The sequence below is a fragment of the Enoplosus armatus genome, chromosome 4 (assembly GCF_043641665.1).
Source record: "Enoplosus armatus isolate fEnoArm2 chromosome 4, fEnoArm2.hap1, whole genome shotgun sequence".
Classification (NCBI taxonomy): domain Eukaryota; kingdom Metazoa; phylum Chordata; class Actinopteri; order Centrarchiformes; family Enoplosidae; genus Enoplosus; species Enoplosus armatus.
The window spans coordinates 19,487,540-19,506,624 of NC_092183.1; the positions used below are offsets into that span (position 1 = coordinate 19,487,540).

Sequence of the window (19,085 nt, forward strand, 5' to 3'; positions counted from 1 at the left end):
ATCATTCATTACGACTGCGCTAATGACTTAATCGGACTGTACAGTGTTTTGATTACACTGCTGAATACATTAGGCATCTGCATAATAAACCTGAAAGCCATGAAAGAAGGCAGGTGACAATGGAGTTTTTTGGAAAACTTGAGCTGAGGTCAATGCATTTTGTAGGAATGTCTGCTTAAGCAGGGTAACACGACGCCTGTTTCCTCTGACATATTTTGCACTCCATGTTAACTTTCTTCTTCTTTACTTTAATGGTAATGCTCATGAATGTGTTTAGAATTTAAAATGTGATAAAGCACAATCTGATCTTTGGTCATTTCACTAAAAATATTGTCATGTCTGTCTAACTTCTTCACCTGGAGTTACATTTCAGGCTCAAGATGGATCTATTATATTCCTCACTGAGTATAAACAGCTCTGGATTACCAGGGAGGACTAGAAGATGTACCTTGAGTAGACTGGTGGCGAAATATACTACAGATCAGCATTTGAAAGCCCTGACAGGCTCTCCAAACAGTGGACTGAGGAGGAGGAGGAGGAGGAGGAGGATGGGGGGATGGCAAAGAAAACACCAAATCTTTAAAGGTTATAATTCTGTCATCTGCTCAAACAATTCTCCCGTTCTGTGTGTGTGTGTGTGTGTGTGTGTGTGTGTGTGTGTGTGTGTGTGTGTGTGTGTGTGTGCGCTCCTCTGTGGCCCCCTTGCCTACCATAACAGAATGACAGAGCACCGTGGAGAGAGAAAGAAAAAGATCCACTAAACACAAGTCCTGGACTGAAAGAGAATTTATGTTCTACTCCTGCCTGTTTTCATTATCTCTTGAATTCCTTTCTCTGATGATGATTAGCGGCGTTTGGTTTTGTTAACACACATACGCACAAAATCCCTATCCTACCCCCTTTCTCCTCCTCCTCCTCCTCCTCTTCCTCCTCCTCCTCCTCTTGTTGTGGAATTCAGTGTCCTAGGAGTCATTCCTCTGTTATACATCTCCGCCGAGGAATTCAACAGGAGCTGCAGACGAAAAAGGAGCTGGCTTCTTTCTCTAACCCAGGAGGTTCCCCGTAGTCTGAGGCCTCACCTGCCCTCCCTCAACCTCCTGCCCCCATCTCCTGTCTGAGGCCTGCACCTGTTGTGACTCGTCAGCCAGGTGAAGGGGATCCTCTGGCCTTAAGCTGTTTGTTCAGCTGACCGTAGCTGCGGGGCAATTAGGAACCCAGTCTATTCATTTGACTGGATTGCTGTGTTTCTCCGTATCTCTCTCTCTGTCTCTGCTCTATAACCCACCTCCCTTCCCTCCCTGCCTTTCCCTACCCCCCTCCCACTCCATCTCTGTCGAGCCCAGTCTGAGCCTGCTTGACACTGTGGCTGTGGGTACGTGTGGAGCTGCAGAAATTTTCCTGCAGGAGTAAAAGTGTGGATCACATAACAAGGACGCAGGGGAAGAAAGGGTGGAAAAGAATTCTTCTGGTGGACAGACAAGATCGGGTTGAGCACCGGACGGCTGAGACAGAAGAGTAAAAACCTCCAAAGCAAAGGATTCTGCAGTCGGAAGAGCAGTAGGTATGAAAAGCCAGACTGTGGTTGTGTCTGTGGCTCTGCTGGCCCTGTGCTGCCTGCTGATCCCCAGAGGAGGGGAGAGCGCTGGGGGGATAGTTTCTCTCCGGCAGACCGAAGGGGAGAGGCAGACTGGGGATCAGCTGCGAGACGAGTCCCGGGATGACCCAGAAAATGAGCAAGGGCTTGCAGTGGACCCACACCCACTGGGAAGCAGCAATAAGGACAAGAGAAACACAGAGGAGGCTGCACAGGCAGGTGAGTGGAGAAATGTCTACTTTTTACAATAAGAATACAGATAAGTTTCACAGACTGTGACACAAAGCTGTTCATGTATGGTCTGAGCTCCAACACGACATGGAAGAGCAAACACAGACACAAACACTCAGCCGTTCAGCCTCTGACAGCTCCAACAGGCATGACAAAGTCCAGGTGCCCACCTGTCCACTGCTGCTTCTCCACAGCAGGGAATGAACAGGTCAGAAGGATTTATTTGGCTCACAGTAAACAAGAGAAGACGACACTGAGTCAAGCATCTTGCGGGCAGATTTTTTATGACACTGACCTTTTCCACCGCCTCTGCTGCCGTGACCCTGCATGATCATTGCTGACTCTGGTGCACAGTCACACAGCAAGAACGGATATGGAAGACTGTTTGTGATAAAACAGTCTTCTTTTCTGGGGCTTTCTAACTAAGCTTCAAATGTAATACACATCAGTCCACACTAGCTCTTTAATGAGTCTCACTGATGGGTTTAGTGGTAAGATGTAGCCGAGGCGATAGTGATACATTTATTGAGTATCTGGACGGATTTTGTGGCATTAAAACTGAATTGTGGTTAATGGAGCTACAGCTAATGGAAAGAGAGAGAAGTGTTTTCCATGAAAGTGCCTCAGAACTTCAGACAACCTCAGAGGGAAATACTGATGGACCTCAAACAACCACTGAAATGCTTCTGGCTGTCTGGATTTTTCCCTGGCAGCATTATGTTTTGACATTGCAGGAAAGAAATAATTGCGTAATTTCAGTCTAATGTCGCTCATAAATGATACAAACAAAACTAAGAACCAGAATTACGTAAGCTTTGAATGTCACTCAATATGAATATGCTTTCATTGCTTCATGATTTGGCATCTGACTGGTCTTGGCAGATTTTGCTAAGAAATTGTTGTTTTTTTATCGCTTGAAAAATGTGTACTGACAGCTGAAGAGGGTTCATTTTAAATTCAGTTCAGGAGACTGATTGGGCTGGTGATAGGGGACTCATGCGGGAGAGAATTTAGAAAAAACATGATCATTTACGCATGGATATTTATTCTGGTCGTGAGTGTTATGTGCTTATTTTGATTCTGACCAAAAGTCGACTTTGGAAAAACTCCCTCCTCTCTTCTTTCCCTCGTCTTTCCAGTTATTTCTGGCAGGGTGAGGAGAGCACCAGACGAGGGCAAAAAGAAGAAGAAGGACAAGAAGAAGAACAAAGAGCCAAAGGATCCCAACGCCACCAAAAAGCCCAAAACTGACAAGAAGGGGAAGAAGAAGGACAGGCAGACTACGACCACAACTCTACCACCAACCACAACAGGTGAGGACAGAACAGAGCAGTCGGCCAAGTTTGAACTTGAATGACTTGGACTTGGATGAATGTATTTGACCTTGTGTCTGTCTGCTGCCTCCAGCGGCCCCGACTGAACCGCCCACTGAGCCTGAGCCATACACAGATTATCCCTATCCTGATGTTGGTGAGTGACACACATTTAGGGGCTGTACAGACATGAATGCAACACCCCCCTCCTTGGTTAATACCTTGGTTGGTACAACTCTTTCCACCATTACTAACTATATAAAAAAGAAGAATTAAAAAGGGAGCTCCACCCATTTTTAACATCAAATAATGTTTACAGTACTACCACATACGAGAAAAAAGTTGTATAAAGCCTTTTGTGTCTTCAGAGGGAGCAGCAAGTCTGATTAATTGTTGGGGCTGAAGACAACAAGTTTGAAAATGAAAAAAACATTTGTGGGGGTGGAGTTAGAGAGAAGTGAGGCCTCTGTAGCCCGAGCCTCATCTCAGCTTCAGGCCAGCGGCTAGAGGCTACATTAACCCCCCTCCCCCATACTAATTTGTGTACAGTCCCTTAGGAATTGTAGGCATTGTATGGGAGGTAACTCCTGACCCTTCTGTGCTCACACCACCACTATCCCATCTACAGAAAACTATCTATTGAAATAACAATTCAGTAATTGAAATTAGTTTTGTAAAACTAACAAACTAAAACAAACTACTAAACTACTATTATACAAAACTACTATTATTCAGCTGTCATAATCATACTTTCCTGAAAATCTGTCTGGAAAGGAAATATTGTTCCAACAAGAACAGGAAAAAACAACATTTTATTCTGCTTGCTTCAGGCTGCCTCCAACAACAGCTGCTGTATCACATTTCTAAGAAAGTGTTATTTGTTAGTAGTTCTGCATATTTCAGTCGCATCCTGTTTCAAAACAAAAGCAACGTAGAATAAAAGTCTCTTTAAATATAAACTAGAGAACCATACACAATATGTTCTCATCTGAGCCCACCATCAGCCAGCCAGTCTCCCTCTGTTCCTCTGTCAGACAACGAATACTGGAAACCGGACGACGACTACTGGGAGGCCGAGCCCACACCATCCAGGCCTCAGCCCGAGACTCGGAGCACAGATCTTCCATACGACTACTGGAAGCCGGAGGAGGAGGAGGAGGAGGAGGTCCTAGCTGCTCCAGTAACAGACGGCTACGATGACTACTGGAAACCAGAGGAGAAAGAGCCGTCCACTCCAGCGCCTGACATCTACGACGACTACTGGACCCCCGACGACAAAGAGCCATACGCTCCCGTGACCGACAACTATGACAGCTACTGGAAAGAGGAAGACCCGACGCCACCTGCCCCTGAGGTTGATGGGAAGGCTGGGACAGATGACACCGATTACTGGGACGCCACATGTATGTCCGACTCTCTGTTTCTCCCAGCTTTGTTGTGATTGAGGAAGTTTGTTGAGTAACAGTTTATCAAACATTAATAGGATGAGATGAAACTGTAATGATCCCTTGGGATCACTGGGATTCATTGCTTTTTAGATAACTAGATCACAAGTTTAAGAAATGAATTAAGTTGAGCCAACAGCTATTAAATTATATTGTTGTTTATCTTAATTTCCAATTGCATTCATTTTTCATTCCTACATGCAGCACATTGCCTCATCACCACTGCTTTTACTGTGCTGCTAACAGCCACACACAGTGGATGGTCAGATGGACGTTCATCGGCTCCACAACTAAAGAGAACTTTTTCTCACTTTGTAAAGAGTCACAGAAAAGGCTGAAGTCATCAAGACTCACTTGCTGTCGTTGGAGCCAGAGACTGGCTCGGTTTGTTGCCACAATGGAAACGTTTAGGTCAAATACTGGTGAGCAAGGTGTTATTCAGAATATAAATTGGCATTTTCACAGAGAAAATAATTCAGTGTTTAAGTCCTGACATGATGGGGACACTTCGACTTGTGCTAGGATATCACGGTTTTATTTCAAGTTTCACGTGTCTGTTGCAACAGAGGAACATTCATCGACATCCATTGGCTGATATTTAATACAACATCTTGATCATCACAATAATCACAACACATTGTTTTACCATTTTCATATAAAGCTGAATGACTAATACCTGGTCCAATCATCCTGTAATTTACAGATTTCATGTTGAAAGCCTTTAGGATCGTTGCTATCTGTTCCAGCCGCCGTCCACCTGAAGTCAGCAGTGACTGAACTAGTTTTTCCACAGGATCAGATGTTGGAAACAGTGTGTCGTGTGGCTCTGTGACACTCATCTGGACCGGACTGACATGTTCTCATTACTCTGTGTTTCCAGCATACTGTACCGTCCCTCTGCTCTACCAACATTTCCACTGATTCACCCACAAGTCGCCCGTCCTGCCTTTTCTGTCACTTTCTAAATGATCCCTCTGTCTGACCTTAAAAATTCTTTATTATGTGTTACTTTTCCGCTCCTGCAGTTGAAGCGCCAGATAATCTTCCATTCCCTGATGGTGAAGAGGTCAGCCCTGAAATCAAAGTGGAAACTTTACCAGGTAAAAACACGTTAGAAATCCAATTAACATCCATCAGTCAATATGCCAAATTTTCAATTAGGCAGTTAAAAGAATTCTCTCTAGACTTGTGATGCACATGAAACGTTGTTTCCATCTGTGCCTTTGAGCTGGGAGCAGATTAGAAATCCTGAGCAATTCAACACATGGAAATAATGTCTGTGAGCTAACCTGCCCTACTTTTCAAACAGGAGTGGGTGGCTTTGCTTGGTTCCACAGACAAACATTCCTCGGTTTTGTTGTGGATGAGAAAAAAAAGCCCTGTCATCAGATGTTTCTCTGTTATGATCCTTGTAAATGTAAATTAAAGATTTACCAACTCAATTACATGGTAGGCGTCGCTGTGGCATCCAAATAGGGAACAGTTGTTGTGGTTGAATAAATCAGGGCTGTACTAACCTGTAAAACTTTGCAGATTAAACCATGTAATCTCATAAAATCTCAGTTGTAATGTGGCGGTGCCTCTGAGTGACTGAACGAGTTGTCTGACTTGATGTTTGCTTTGGGGTTTTTTTTAATGCAGAGGAGCCGTCACCCACTCCTCCATATGAGGGGACGTGGTATGATGACTACGACGAATACGGAATGAGTATGCACACGCACACACACACACACACACTCAACTGAAACATATCCACACACAAATGTTTTATATTAGATCCAGTAGTTAAACTGCAGTGGGACTTCCTGCCAACAAAGCAGACAGCAAGGAAAATGGATAAACAGGTCAATAACTTTCCAGATTTATAACTGATCCTTTGTGACCTTTTCACTGTGTATTGTTCCTGGTGGCTTGCAAAAACCCAGACAGACATGCATGTACACTGCTGCGCATGGGGCTGGTGTATTCATAGGTATTTCTATAAAATTAACCTTGATCTTCCTCAGGGAGGAAAGAAGACGAGACAGACGACAAATGGATGGAGAAGGAGAGAGAGAGAGCAGAGAAAGAAAGAGCGAGGGAAGAAAGAGGTAAGAAAACGCAGATGTGGACCTTTTTTTTTCTTTTCTTTTCTTGCATAACACCATTCTGCAATCATGTCAGAGCACATACGACACTGTACTGCCAAAGCAAAGAGCGTGGCCTGTGACCCTATGTTCAAAAGTACTAGCAGATAACAGCAGTAAGGTGTTTACTCCCTTGGATCACGTTTCTGCTATAAGAGAATGCAGATGTGAGTTCCCACCATGCTCATGTCAGCGGGCCTTTGGTACGCGCTTTAACTTGCACAGCAGGGACAAGAGTTCATCCTTCCAGAACAAAATGGAGATAATCCCAAAAAAAAAAAGTTGAGAAGTCTCTCGTGAGCTGGACTGAAGCTAAGAGAGTGAGAGTGGGAGATCAGCTGAGACTGATCCTCACGCAGCGGATTAGTGGGAGTGATAAAGAAAAGAGACAACAAGGGAGAGTTAGCAGGCCGTGGGTGTTGTAACGCAGAGCTCTAAAGTATTCACATCACGTTCAGCTCTTTTTCGCCACGTGTCCACTGTGTGTAGTGAGGTTAGCATGTGGTTAAGGCGAACCTGCTGTTCTATGATATATAACACCGTCAGGGCCGGTGTCAATAGCACACTTCCTGTGAGGACGGTTCCCTGCTGTCTGGGTTTAAGGTGAAAAGCATTTTTAGCGAACTGGGCATAAGTTAAGAGGTTTCTGAGGCTGGGAGCACTCATGTGTAACACAGAGGCTCAAAAGCAGATGTGCATCAGTGTGTACCAACGGGTGCATGTGTTTGTCCACTTGTGCCTCGAGCTTACAACATGTTTCACATTCCCAGTAAGACTTATGGCAGCCATACTACCAGCAAGGAACTACAGTATGCCAATGTGGCACACAGTTCAGCGCGTTAGGATATGAACAATGATCATGATAGGTGGCATTCAGCGGTCTTCTTCAATAGTAAAGCCTCTGGGTCAGGATGATACGAGTTTGATCAGAGCACACTTGGACTGGGAGGGAAATCACAACATCTGGGGGGGGGGGGGGTTACCGCACTCCAGCCCTCCAGGTTCTCTTGGGTTTTTTTTTGGCATCTAAAATGTTCAAAACAATGATGAGTTCCTAGATCATTTCTGGGCAGAGAGAAAGAGAGCAAATATTCAGCCAAGACAGCACAATTTATTTGGCATTACGACTGTTTTTCTGACCCCTGCCAGAGAGAGCGCGGAAGCTGAAGGAGGCAGAGGAGCGGGCCAGGAACAGACCACGTGTCTTCAAAGAGCCAAAGAGTAAGTCAACGTCAAATGTTCAAAACATCGGGCGAGCTTTGCTAATATAATGAACATGTCATTTGATTTTCTCTGTTGTGTGCCTGTGTACGTGGCAGAGTGTCCTCCCCTCGGGATGGAGTCCCATAAGATCGAGCCAGACCAGCTTTCAGCCTCCTCTATGCTTCAGTATAGATTTGCACCTCAGAGGGCGCGCCTCAACATGCAGGTACACGACAATCACAGCAGGACTGCTGTGTACAGCTATCACTTACATACTGCCAGGCCTTGAAATAAACACCAGCTACCAGACACATGTTAGAAAATAGTTATTGTTGAGTCTGCCACTTCTGTGCTTCAGTTTATATATTTGGCAGTCTTTACAGTCTAATTCTTTTGGCAGCTAAGTCATTAAATCTGCAGATAAATGTTTCTGCTTGCCACTGCTGATTCTCAATGTGCAGAGTATTAGAGTTAAATGACTTGCCTGTCAGTGCATTGTAAGCTGATACTTGCTTTGAATTTGCACACAAGTAAATGTGTGAGCTCAAAACTGTCACAGGACCCAGCAGCATGTGTTCTGGCCTCTGTGGTTCCCAGGGCTCAGACGATGAAGACAACATGAGAGGTGGAGCCTGGTGTGCAAACTCAGAGGACAGGATCCACTGGTTTGAGATAGATGCTCGCAGGGAGACGGAGTTCACAGGGGTTATAACACAAGGACGAGACTCCGCCAATGAGTAAGACACAAAGACGAAGACACTGTATCTTCCATTTCTAATGTCAACCATGTTGACCACGTATTGTCTCGTTTCAGGAGTGACTACGTGTCGTCCTACTTCCTGGCTTTCAGCAATGACAGCAGAGAATGGACCACCATCCACGATGGATATGCTGACTGGGTGAGTTCACCTAGAATGATGTCACCTCCTCGGGCACCATGTATGACGTCTCCCTCCTCTCTCCCTGACTCTACTTTTCTCCCTCTTCTCTTTCATCCAGTTGTTCTTTGGGAACAGTGATAAGGACACTCCAGTGATGAACCAGCTGGCAGAGCCTGTGCTGGCCCGCTACATCCGAGTCATCCCTCAGAGCTGGAACGGCTCTCTGTGTATGAGGCTGGAGGTCCTAGGCTGCCCCCTGCCTGGTGAGCCTCAAACACGTTGAACGCACTTGCACACTTGCGCACACACACTAAAACACACAAAGTTCATATTAAATGCTGTTCATTTTTGTTTCACAGATCCAGTTGATGCTCAGTACAGGCAGAATGAAGTGACTCCAGTAGATTACTTGAAGTTCAAACATCACAGCTACTCAGAGATGGTTGCAGTGAGTATCCTCACATACTGTGCGACCCACACTGCACGTCCGCTGGCTGGTTGAATTCCACAGGAAATCTTCAGTTATTTTCCCAAAGACTGAAACAAAATAACTTCCCAGGAAAAATTGAAACATTGAACCAGGAGGACAACATGACCTTCCCACGCTAACGCAATGCTCATCATGAACACTGCCCACAATTTTCACAACTTAGACGAACACTGTTGATGACCTATTGTTAATTGAATCTGTGAAAAAGGTCTGATGTAGATCGTTTGAATAGTAACCTAAAAGTTGTCTCATAAATAATGTGTAAATATACTGACATGCAATACTTCCATCTCCTATCCTGTTCAGCTCATGAAGTCGGTGAATGACGAGTGTCCCAACATCACCAGCATCTACAGCCTGGGCCGCAGCTCCAAGGGACTGGAAATCATGGCCATGGTCATCTCTGGCAACCCCGCTGAGCACGAAATAGGTGGGAATGTCTTTGTGCAGATAGAACAGTTTTCTAACAGTTAAATATACTGCTATGCATTTGGCTATGCACTATCGATGCCAAAATATAATCCTTAAAGCGTGTTTTCATTCCAAGCAAATACAAAGCCAGCTGTTTTCACTCAAACATTGCAAGAGTCTGAAATTGTGGTTGGTTGAAATGAAAACCTGAGGAGCTTTGGGCCTCGATGGCACCACCTATGATTCCTGTAAATCCTAATAAACACCAGGTGGAAGTCAGCAGATTATGGTTAAGGGACAAACTACAGTCGTGTGCGATTGTCTCTGCAGGTGAGCCGGAGTTGCGCTTCACGGCAGGTCTCCACGGAAATGAGGCAGTGGGTCGGGAGATGCTCCTGCTTCTCATGCAGTACCTGTGCAAAGAGTACAAAGACAGAAACCCCAGAGCCCAGCAGCTGGTAGAGGGAATACGCATCCACCTGGTGCCCTCGCTCAACCCTGACGGACATGTGATAGCTTTCGAAGCGGTCAGTCATTGTGATCATTAAAAGTCCTATGTTTCTACTTAACTGGCAGACAAAAAGGAAAACAAACAGAGAAAACAAGCAGGAAATGCAAGATATTCATGCTGTGGTGTGTTAGTGGTCTGGGGTGAATTGGCTTCATGTTATCCAAATACTCCCCCGCAGGGATCAGAGCTGAGCGGATGGACCACCGGACACTTCACTGAGGACGGCTTTGACATATTCCAGAACTTCCCCGACCTGAATAACATCCTGTGGGATGCTGAAGATAAGGGCATGGTGCCCAAACTCACCCCCAATCACCATGTACCCATACCAGACAACATAGAGACCAACAGCTCGGTAAGACAGCTAATCAGAAATACTGAGGACAGAAGATTAGGTTAAACAAATACACTTTTTGTAGGTTTCCCTCCTCATATGCAAGTGTTGCTTTTTCACTATAAAATGGATGTAAGAGACCTTTGTACTCTTATAAAGGTGATTGTGGTCTACTCAGTAAACAAAAATGAGGATATAATGTGCTTACATGGGTTTTCCCTCCACTGTGTGTGTGATCCTGATCCTTCCTGTTTTCGTTCCAGATTGCTGTGGAAACCAGGGCCATAATCTCCTGGATGAAAAGCCATCCATTTGTGTTGGGTGCAAACTTCCAGGGTGGGGAGACAATTGTGGCCTATCCTTATGACAGCTTACGTCTCAACAAGCCTGCCGAGAGCCAGAAACCCCACAGCCGCAAGAAGAGACAGTATGCCTCCTCCTTCTCTCCTTTTCCCGCTGTGTTCTGTTGTTGCTTCCCTGCTTTACACACATTTCCTAAACTCTCATCTTCCTTCCTCCTCTCTCCTGCATAGCTCTCCATGAACCACTCACAGTCATAATCATGTTTAATAGTTCAACTAGAATTGTTTCTCACAGGTATGAGGAAGAAGGCTTTGATGTGACAGAGTGGGGAAGGGGCTACCAAGAGGAGCCAGAGGAAGAGTGGAGAGGAAGGGGATACGCAGAGCCAGAGGAGGAGTGGAGGGGCCACGGCTATGACCACGAACGTTACGAACATGGCTACGACCACAGTTACAACCAAGGTTATGGCCACAGAGAGGAGGAAGAGGATGATAGAGGAAGAAGCGCCGGCTACCAGTACGCTGAGCCAGAGGATGAGCCTCGGGTGATTCCAGACGAGTCCCTCTTCAGGTGGCTGGCGGTCTCCTACGCCTCTACACACCTGACCATGACACACAACTACCGTGGCTCCTGTCACGGAGACACAGCGACAGGGGGGCACGGCCTCGTGAACCGAGCCAAATGGAAGCCAATCACAGGAAGTGAGTAGAGGCCAGTAGGTTTATCACGTCCTGCAGGTATTTTAACTTTCTGCATGCATTTATATGTATTTTACACACCCTGGTGGACAATATGTGCGGTGCAGGCTCTGAGGTCAATGTGTGTGTGTGTGTGTGTGTGTGTGTGTGTGTGTCCACACCTCTCTAGGTATGAATGATTTCAGCTACCTGCACACCAACTGTTTTGAGTTGTCCATATTCCTGGGATGTGATAAGTTCCCTCATCAGAGTGAGTTGGCGTATGAGTGGGAGAAGAACAGAGAAGCAATGCTCATCTTCATGGAGCAGGTCAGTCACACACACACACACACTCACACACACTCACTCACTCTCACACAGCATGTGCCACACAGCATACTGACCACTTTAGTCTCTGTACTCAGGGTTATTTTATGTTTAGTGCTAACATGCTAAACTAAGGTGGTGCACATGACGAGCATGGCTGTAGACTCTTGAGTCTTGTTTAAGGTGTTCTTACAGGGTGTTTGTTCTATGAGGGGAAAGACGTCAGCAGCAAAGTTAAATTGGACTGGCCTCCTGAGTGATATCAGTCATATCAGCATAACTGTGGGCTACTCTAATTCGTCCCTTTCAAAAAGCAGTTCAAAAATGTACCTAAGTGAATGTAGACTTGCTGATTTTAGATTGTCCTCAAAAAAACAGCTATATCAAAATGGCACTCGATCATGGTAACGCAAAACTATTCCCTTCTTCCCTTCTCTATCTAGGTGCATCGTGGCATCAGGGGCATTGTGAAGGACCAGCAGGGGAACGCCATTGCAAATGCCACTGTGTCTGTAGAAGGGATAAACCATGATGTCACTACAGGTCTGGTGAAAGACTTCCTCTCTTCCCCTTCTTGAGTCTCATCATACGTTTTAACTAAGGAGCCTTGAACATCCTCTGTGCCTAAAAACAAAATGTCTGTCTCACTCTTTATCATTGCAGCACCAACAGGGGACTACTGGCGGCTGCTGAACCCGGGGGAGTACCGTGTGACGGCTCGAGCTGAGGGCTTCTCCCCAGTCACCAAACTCTGCGTGGTGGGTTACCAGTCAGGAGCAACCGCCTGCAGCTTCAACCTGGCCAAGTCCAACTGGGACCGCATTAAACAGGTAAGGCACTGCCATCTTGACCCGAACACACCCTCAATACATGTGTATCTAGTACTTAATAATAAAGTGTCTTTCTTAATTTCTCTGCAGATCATGGCCCTCCATGGCAACAAGCCAATTCGACTCAGCTACAGCAACAACAGACTACAGTACCCTGCGGTTGTTAATGGCAACAGGCGTGTGGTTGATGGCAACAATGAGTATTCACAGAATTCCCGACTCAGCGCTGAGAGGCAGAGGAGGCTCAGGATAGCTCGCATACGTCGCCTTCGGCAACAAAGATTATTAAAATTAAGATCAATGACGACGACGGCGACGACGACGCTACCCCCGACAACAACCACAATTCCCACAACGCCAGAGACCACCACATCCTGGTATGACTCGTGGGTCATAGGGGAGGGACAGTCCTCGACGCCTGGTGGTTTCACAGACTCCATCCTGGATTATAACTATGAGTACAAGATTGATGACTATTAAACTAAACACACACGATTCAGTAAAACATGCAAACATCCTCTCCTTCTTGTAGTTCTCATTGTTTACTGTACTTCAAGCAGGTTGATAAAGAATCAAACGATGAGTCCTGTCTTTGTATGACATATAAGCAAAGAGAATGTGCAGAATATTAACTATATTAATTGTATAAAGATAGTGCATCTATTACTTAACAAAACACCTCTTCATAGAAATTGACCCTGTTAATTAATGGTATGTCAGTTCCCACTTTCTGACTTGTTATTCAGTCTTTTTTATGAATTTTTAATGTGGGTACAAACAAAACATTTTTTTTTTTACTTCACCAGAGTTGAATTATTTACAGTCTTTATTCATGGCAGAAATATTTTTTACAGTATGAACAGTAACTAACGGTTTAAAAAGTATTTGTTTGAAGTCAGCAACAGAGCGTCAGAGGAGGGCAAAAGTCTTCTGTCATGTTTCCTCACACACAGCTGGGGTAGAGTTATTTTTCAAATAAAGGCTTGTTAATACACAACGCTTGTCTTGTCTTTTTTTTTTTTTTTTAGTATCTTTGTGAACACTGATTTCTGGTTAACAGCAGTTCATTGACCTTTGTGACACTGGACAGCATCAGTGTAGCAAGGGCTGTAATTCTTGGCCCAATGTTGATGCGATTAGTCTGTGGTCAGGAGACATTAGTCAGAGTATGCATCAACAGTGTCCGAGAAGTGTCAGTATGTTGTACTATATGTGGAGATGGACCCTCAGTGGCTGACGTTCATCTCACTGTCCTCGTCATCTTCAGCAGAGAAGGCAGAGAAGCTGACTGGCTCACACTCAAGAGTACGTAAATTGACCAGGCATGCCGTTTGGGTGCTGCTGAACTCTGGAATAGTAACCAAAAGGACTTCTTGGCCATCAAGACCTGGCAGAAAGAGAAGAAGAAATATATTGGCACATTAGTAAGGAGGAAAACAGACAAGAATCGTGTAAATATTTTGTCCATTTGGATTCTTAAGAAAGACCATAGTGATCATCCAACAACGTTTTCATCACACACTGACCTTTGATGAGCTTGGACTCAAAGGTCGGGGCGTTGCCACTGAAATAAACATGGGGACACTCCTCCAAAATGAAAGGGTCTTTTTGGTAAAATGGGTAACAACCTGACAGAAAATGTACAGAAAAACAGTGTGAATAATTTGAACTGATATCAGCCAGACGGTTTGTGTGTTATTCGGCATCAACTTGTCTGACTAACCTAGAGTATCAGGGGCCGTAGGGGCCAGGTGTCTGAGTCGTAGCGTTTCCTCCAGTATTTCCAGGTGAGAGTCCAAGCTGCTGTACTTCTGAATGTCACATACATTCTGGCCAGATGTGCCCAGGAACCTTGGTGGAAACACACACATAAACACAGGGCCTTAAACATCCGCAGATTAGTGCACGGTACAGACAGTGACTGTGCATGGTATTGCTTACTTCACTCCATCAATGTTCGCTAGGTATGGGTTGGAGACCAACTGTAGCGTAGGGTACGCTGAAGACAGGGGGAACATACAGCGGTGGAGAGGCTGCTGTGGGAGGGTGTAGTTGGTGGGGTCATACTGGCCCGGCATTACATCCACTGGAAGTGAGGCCTAGAGCAGCAGGAGGCAGCGACACAGTGACACTATCAGTATCTACATTATCACTTTTCTTAGTTCAGAATTATTTTCCTTACACCGAGCCATCTTTGGTCACAGATATTAATCATTTCTAATTCTTATGATGAGGGAACTTTCTTAGTATACAAAAGAATCTAACAATTATATTACTTTCATTATCAATTATTCAGTCAATCAATTGGTTTTTCATTTCATCAATGAATCCTTTAGTCTATAAAATGTCAGAAAAGGGTATGAAAAATTAAAAAAAAATAATTAAAAAAATTAAAATGGGGAGGCAGACTCACCACTAGCTGAAGCAGCAGCTCATCTAGCAGACGAATGGCCTCCACGCTGCCAGCCTGAGTCTTCTTGGTGAGGTACTTGGCCTTGACACACAGAGAGGGTAAAACAGGTATTTGAATGTTTCTAAGTGAGCCAGTTCGTGTTTTCTGAAAGAGTAAAACCAATGTGAGTTGTATGTAAATTACTGTCTGTCAAGTTTAAACCTGTTCCAGTTACCTTCGTTGATGATTCCTTGTCCTGGGTGCTTTGGCTCAGAAGGTTTCCAGCCAGTAGGACCCTGGAAATTGTCGCTGCCCCGCTCTGCTCCCCCTGGTCACCGAGCTGACCGGTTACCATGTCAACCAGCAACTGTAGCCCCAGCATGCTGTCAGCATGGCTGCTGCCGAGACCAAGTCCTGAGGCCAGGAGCACAAACCTGGATGACAACAGACAATGGCATTAGAATCTATTCATCACAAAAGGCTGGGATTTAAGCTGTGTATGTATGCGTTTACCTGTCAGAGCTGAGCGCAGGTCTTGGTGTCTGCAGAGGAAGGTCGGCCATGCAAAACTCCTCAACTGTGAACTTCCCATCATTCCTCTCGGCCCCATATATTGCAATAACACTACCTGAAGGAGAAAGAGAGGAGATGTCATGACAAGCAAGAGACACTGCTGTATTTGACTGATGCAACACTGTGATCCTTTGGTGATGTGATAGTGACAGCCTTCAAGAAGAATCCTGACCTGTGACACACTTGTCTCTGTCAATTTTGCCCTCCAGCTTGATTCTTTGTAGCTCATCCTCCAGAATCAGCTCATCTGTTTCACTGATGAATTTGGCTCGTGCAGGCTGGGGCAGCAGGTTGTGCTGAAGGAGAGAGAAAGACAAGGGACATGATACATGACACCTGCCAGCAGCTGATTTCATTTTGTCTGGGGTCAGCTGGAGAATTTAGCATGACTGCCGACCTCATCGCTGATCTCTCTCAGAATAGATGGCTGCAATTCCATACGCTTGAACAAGGTTCCCACAATGCAACACTGCTCCCCTGTCTGAAGATCACACATCTTCCTGATGAGCACTTCTGATCCTGTCAGAGACAGGAAAAGACAAACAGATTAGAAAACACATGGGAATATAAATCAGATGCTTTAGAGTCCCAGATGTAGGTAAAAGTGTCCTGAGCTTACCCCACTTCTGCTGGGCTCTCTCTGAGAGCAAGGGCCTCATCTGCATGAGTCGTGCTGCGTAAATATGAGCATACTGGCGACTGAAACTCCTCTCCCCGAGTCTGTAGCGCTCGGAGCAGGGACTGTAGGCCAGCGACATCCTCTCAAACACCGGCCCCTGGTCCTCGGAGGCAGGGCGGCAGAGCAGAGAGGAGCCCTCATTCTGGGCGCTCAGGTCGGAGAACATGACTGTCCTGAAGCAGAATCGTTTATAATGTGGTTTAACAGGCTAGCAACTCAAGCGTTAATGGCAGCTAGTAACGTATTGACGTCTGAGCTCTTCCAAAAATCTGACGTTTTGGAGAATATCGCTAATGTCACAGGTCTCACGACCTTACCTTAGAATACGAAATGTCAAGCTTCAGTTGTTAGCCGTTTTAAATCAGGTATTCCGTTATATTTTCAGATATCACCGATATTGTTCCTTGTCAGCAAGCAAAAGAAACTATTCCCGCGAAATCAACCGCTCAACGTCACTAGTTTTTTCACGGCGAGCGCGTATTCTCGCGAGAAACGGTGCACAGAGCAAGAAAAAAATAGGATGTTAGAGTAACACAAAAACCTAACGCACCACAGACTTTAACGAAAATGACCTGTATCAACTTTAAGAGACAATGGGGCATACCATATAGAATATATGACCCATTTTACAAAAGCTGGTACTTGACGTTTTTGTTTTTCTCGCACTGTCGCAAAGAGTTGACGTCACGTATTTATAAACACAAGTCGCACAGGAATTAGGTCACAATAGCGTAGCGGCAGCACGCAGCCTCGCCATTTTCGCAGCTCTTTGTGCGCCACTGTCTGCTAAGAGTTTGCGTCTTGTTGTCGAGCGATTCGTCGACTCGGGTTTTAATTCTTTTGCAAAAAATGCAAGGAAACAGAGGCCCCCAGCAAAACCACGGCCCCAACCGCCCGGGAGATCAGAAAAAACCCGGAGGTACAAACACCAACGGCCAGCAGCCGGAGCACAGCGAGCAGACCAAGCCCAATGAGGCCTTAACCCTGGACCTGCAGAGCTTCAGGAAGCCCGGGGAGAAAACCTTCACCCAGCGCAGCAGGCTGTTTGTAGGAAACCTACCGACCGGAGTTACCGAGGAGGATCTCGAGAAGCTCTTCGACAAGTATGGCAAGGCCAATGAGATCTTCATCAACAAGGAAAGAGGCTTCGGCTTCATCCGGCTGGAGACCAGGATCATAGCAGAGATCGCCAGAGCCGAGCTGGATGATACTCCGTTCAGAGGCAGGCCCATACGAGTGAGGTTTGCAACACACGGTGCTGCTTTAACTGTGAAAAACTTGCCAGATTTTGTGTCCAATGAGCTGCTGGAGGAGGCCTTTGCTGTGTTTGGTCAGATAGAAAGAGCTGTGGTCATAGTGGATGACCGAGGGAGGCCCACGGGGAAGGGAATAGTGGAGTACACCTCAAAGCCAGCTGCAAGAAAGGCTTTGGATAAGTGTGGTGATGGTGCCTATCTGCTCACAGCTTTTCCTCGACCTATTACAGTGGAACCTATGGACCAGTTTGATGAAGAGGAGGGACTGTCAGAAAAGCTCATAAACAAAAACCAGCAGTATCACAAGGAGCGTGAGCAGCCACCGCGATTTGCTCAGCCGGGCTCCTTTGAATACGAATACGCCATGCGCTGGAAGGCCTTGATGGAGATGGAGAAGCAGCAGTACGAAATGGTGGACCGCAACATGAAGGAGGCTCAGGAGAAGCTGGAGGCTGAGATGGAGGCGGCCAGACACGAACATCAGGTGATGCTGATGAGGCAGGACCTGCTGAGGCGGCAGGAGGAGCTGCGGAGGATGGAAGAGCTCCACAGTCAGGAGGTGCAGAAGAGGAAACAGGCTGAGCTCCGGCAGGAGGAGGAACGCCGGAGGAGAGAGGAGGAGATGAGGATGCGCAATGAGGAGATGATGAAGAGGCAGCAGGAGGGCTTCAGAGGCAACTTCCCTGAAAACAGGGAGCAAGACATGAGGATGCATATGAGCAACCACGGGATGAACAGAAATTCACTGGGTGGAAGTTCTGGTCCTGCCGGTACTCCCGGCATGGCTGCTGACAACGCTCCAATGATGCCGGGGCCAGGAAACAACAACATGCCTGGAGGAGGCCAGGGTGGCTTCCCCAGAGGCCTCCCCGGGCCTGGAGACTATGGACCTAACAAGCAGCGCAGATTTTGAATCACATGTCTTTTTTTCCCCCTTTTCATACTCACTGTATTTTAAAGTTCAGGTTGTCAGCGTTACTTTTTGAACTTTGAAAACGGTTGCATGTATTTTCTTTTTTTACTCTTTATTTGTACGTTTGATATATGTTTTAGTACTAAAATGTCTTCAAATGAGCCATGTGTTTTACTTTATTTTTCACCTTTTTAATGTATTTTTCATAGGGATAGACAATGTTTTTGTCCTGGACATGTTGACTTTTCTGGAATAAATTCATGATTCCCTAAGAACTTTGTTGGACATTTAAGATTTCTCAATGTCTTTCAAAGCAAAATGTGTCGGCAAAATTGACTAAATCGAGACATTTTTATCTTCATCATGGTAGGGCAGGTTTCACTCTGGGTCCTGGTTCAGTGGGCAGTCACGGCTGTCAACTGGGTTTCTGGAATTCACTGAATAGAGTATTGATTTAAGTAACAATGTGTCACCGATGAATCAATGAGCATATAATGTCACAACAACATAATCTCCACTGAGTCAGGCAGAATATGGTGCAAAAAGTCATTAAAGTAAAGAAAGAGCTGTACCAACTGTTGTAGCTGCAACTGCAG

At 45.7% G+C, this 19,085-nt stretch overlaps 3 protein-coding genes across 3 annotated transcripts; 2 read left to right on the forward strand and 1 right to left on the reverse strand.

Moving 5' to 3' along the window:
• Window positions 1-1,563: 1,563 nt before the first annotated feature.
• Window positions 1,564-13,673, forward strand: aebp1b (AE binding protein 1b). Its single transcript, XM_070903641.1, has 22 exons — window positions 1,564-1,813; window positions 2,965-3,138; window positions 3,233-3,295; window positions 4,173-4,541; window positions 5,609-5,683; window positions 6,225-6,290; window positions 6,590-6,673; window positions 7,859-7,930; window positions 8,029-8,138; window positions 8,510-8,649; window positions 8,727-8,811; window positions 8,912-9,056; window positions 9,153-9,241; window positions 9,590-9,713; window positions 10,025-10,221; window positions 10,384-10,560; window positions 10,803-10,966; window positions 11,137-11,543; window positions 11,710-11,849; window positions 12,290-12,389; window positions 12,510-12,676; window positions 12,767-13,673. Exons 1-22 carry the CDS (start codon window positions 1,564-1,566, stop codon window positions 13,154-13,156), a joined length of 3,588 nt encoding a protein of 1,195 aa, XP_070759742.1. The 3' UTR covers window positions 13,157-13,673.
• pold2 (polymerase (DNA directed), delta 2, regulatory subunit) lies at window positions 13,433-16,486 on the reverse strand. Its single transcript, XM_070903642.1, has 10 exons — window positions 16,261-16,486; window positions 16,039-16,160; window positions 15,814-15,937; window positions 15,582-15,696; window positions 15,304-15,502; window positions 15,090-15,170; window positions 14,618-14,775; window positions 14,400-14,527; window positions 14,203-14,304; window positions 13,433-14,063 (listed from the first exon to the last, which is right to left on the reverse strand). Exons 1-10 carry the CDS (start codon window positions 16,484-16,486, stop codon window positions 13,903-13,905), a joined length of 1,416 nt encoding a protein of 471 aa, XP_070759743.1. The 3' UTR covers window positions 13,433-13,902.
• A 583-nt stretch (window positions 16,487-17,069) lies between these two features.
• Window positions 17,070-18,641, forward strand: nono (non-POU domain containing, octamer-binding). Its single transcript, XM_070904393.1, has one exon. It carries the CDS (start codon window positions 17,170-17,172, stop codon window positions 18,487-18,489), a length of 1,320 nt encoding a protein of 439 aa, XP_070760494.1. The 5' UTR covers window positions 17,070-17,169; the 3' UTR covers window positions 18,490-18,641.
• Window positions 18,642-19,085: the final 444 nt, after the last annotated feature.